The sequence below is a fragment of the Ailuropoda melanoleuca genome, chromosome 1, assembly GCF_002007445.2.
Source record: "Ailuropoda melanoleuca isolate Jingjing chromosome 1, ASM200744v2, whole genome shotgun sequence".
NCBI classification, from domain to species: Eukaryota; Metazoa; Chordata; class Mammalia; order Carnivora; family Ursidae; genus Ailuropoda; species Ailuropoda melanoleuca.
Genome location: NC_048218.1, coordinates 201,591,436 through 201,593,503, shown reverse-complemented (window position 1 = coordinate 201,593,503; position 2,068 = coordinate 201,591,436). Strand labels below are relative to the sequence as shown.

Genomic DNA, 2,068 nt, shown 5'->3' with positions numbered 1-2,068 from the left:
TAAAATAAAAATAGGCAGATGAAGTCTGAATACCACTGGATATCTGAGAGAAGATGATCTAAGAAGAGGTCCTCTCATGGATTACTGACATGTGACTTATCTTGCACTGGCCTATATAAGGAAAGTCATTAATCAGGTAGAGGGATGCTTTATCCAAATGCAAAGCCATCTTAGTCTTCCTTAGTGTACAGATGGGAGTCGTATATATTCTCAGCCAATCTCCTTTTTGGTTTTGATGATAGCTAATAAGAAGTTCTTATAGTCTTTACTATTTATCTCTGAATTTCTCTAGAACCTTTCGAAGAGCAGCCATAACTTCCTTGTTCTTCAAGCTGTAGATCAAGGGGTTCAACATAGGTGCCACCACAGCATAGAATAAAGAGACAATTTTCTCCACTTCCACTGAGGAGGCTGACTGTGGACCCAGGTAGGTGAAGATGGTAGCCCCAAAGCATACGCAAACCACAGTGAGGTGGGAGGCACAAGTCCCAAAGGCTTTGCTACGTCCCTGAGCAGAACGAATTTGCAGAATGGCTGTAACTATACGACCATAGGAGAAGAGAACCAGGGAACAGGGAAGCATGATCACCAGAAACCCTGAGATGGCCACCATGACCTTGTTGAAGGAGATGTCCCCACAGGCTAACCGTAGTATGGCTAGGGTCTCACAGGCAAAGTGATTAATAGCATTGTGACATAGGGGAAGCCAGAAGGTAATGATTGTTTCCATCAGTGAATTTGTGAAACCAGCCACCAAGCAGCCAGCAGTCAGCCCCAGGCAGAGCCCTCCATGCATGATGACCGTGTAGTGCAGCGGATGGCACACCGCCACATAGCGGTCATAGGCCATAGCTCCCAGCAGGAAGAACTCAGACCCACCGAATCCCAGGGAGATGAGGAGCTGGAGTACACAGCTGTAGAACGGGATGGACTTCTGGGCTGAGAGCAGGTGGGCCAGCATTTGTGGGGCAGAACTGCTTGCATAACAAATGTCCACAAAGGATAAAACACTAAGGAAGAAGTACATGGGGTTATGAAGTCTACTGTCCAGTCTGATCAGAAGAAGAATGAGGATGTTTCCCACAAGGATCACCAAGTACATGGTCAGGACCAGGACAAAAAGGAAGACTTGAGTCTCTGGGTCACTAGACAACCCCAGCAGAATGAACTCACTCACCCATGTCTGGGTTTTATTTTCCTGGCCCATGAGTTTCTGATGACCAAACTCTTAAGATGTTGAAAAAACAAATCATGAAAACTCAGGATTGGAAACGTGGCTTTTAGACCATAGGGAGAGCCCACCCGTCTGAACCAAAAGTTCTGCTAGAACATCTCAACCAAGTCATCATCCGAACTCTGCTTGAACGCATCCACAGATGAGGAACACAATGGGACCCAGCTGTGCAGCTGGAAATCAAGAAGTAAAGAAGTTACATTCTTAAAGTTCAATTTATTGGATCATAATTTCTTCTCTGAAACATCTGCTCTTCAATGAAGGAAGGAAATTAATGAAGTGTTTAGACTTAAAATCCTACTCAATTTAGTAGTTATTTGAGAATTCATTCCTTTTTGTTGAGAAAGTTTTTGGAAATGTTCCACTGAGGAAGGGTAAGTCGGGTTGTGTCTGAGATATCTAGAGGGGAAACTCAATAAACAAAAGGAAGTTAAATGGACTGGACATCGTTCGGGATTCAGAAAAATATTTTTCATGTGAACCAAAAACTTTCTCACCAAAAAGACATGAAATATCAGTTTTAACAAATCGAACAAACAATAACAAAACAAGCAGTGTTTTCCTAGCTGTCTCCAAAAACATATCCAAAAGGGGGGCATGCGTTATTACAGCCATGTTATGCTTGCTCAGTAACATAGTCAGGCAAGTGCATCTCTAAGTGATACATAATTTCTGTGAGTGATTTTGCTTTTTTTAGTAAAATATTTTTGATATTTTAAAGAAGTGATGTGTTTAAAAAAAAAGTGATGTGTTAAAGTCAAAGTAAATCCTGTTTCTCCGTAAAATTGTTTCAAATCACTTACCCAAGTCAATTGCCCTGTGAATCACTGAATA

General features: G+C 42.0%; 1 protein-coding gene across 1 annotated transcript; it reads right to left on the bottom strand.

The window, feature by feature from the left end:
- Positions 1-268: 268 nt before the first annotated feature.
- On the bottom strand, positions 269-1,207 carry LOC100468347 (olfactory receptor-like protein OLF3). Its single transcript, XM_002921830.2, has one exon. The coding sequence runs from the start codon at positions 1,205-1,207 to the stop codon at positions 269-271; it is 939 nt and encodes a 312-aa protein (XP_002921876.2).
- Positions 1,208-2,068: the final 861 nt, after the last annotated feature.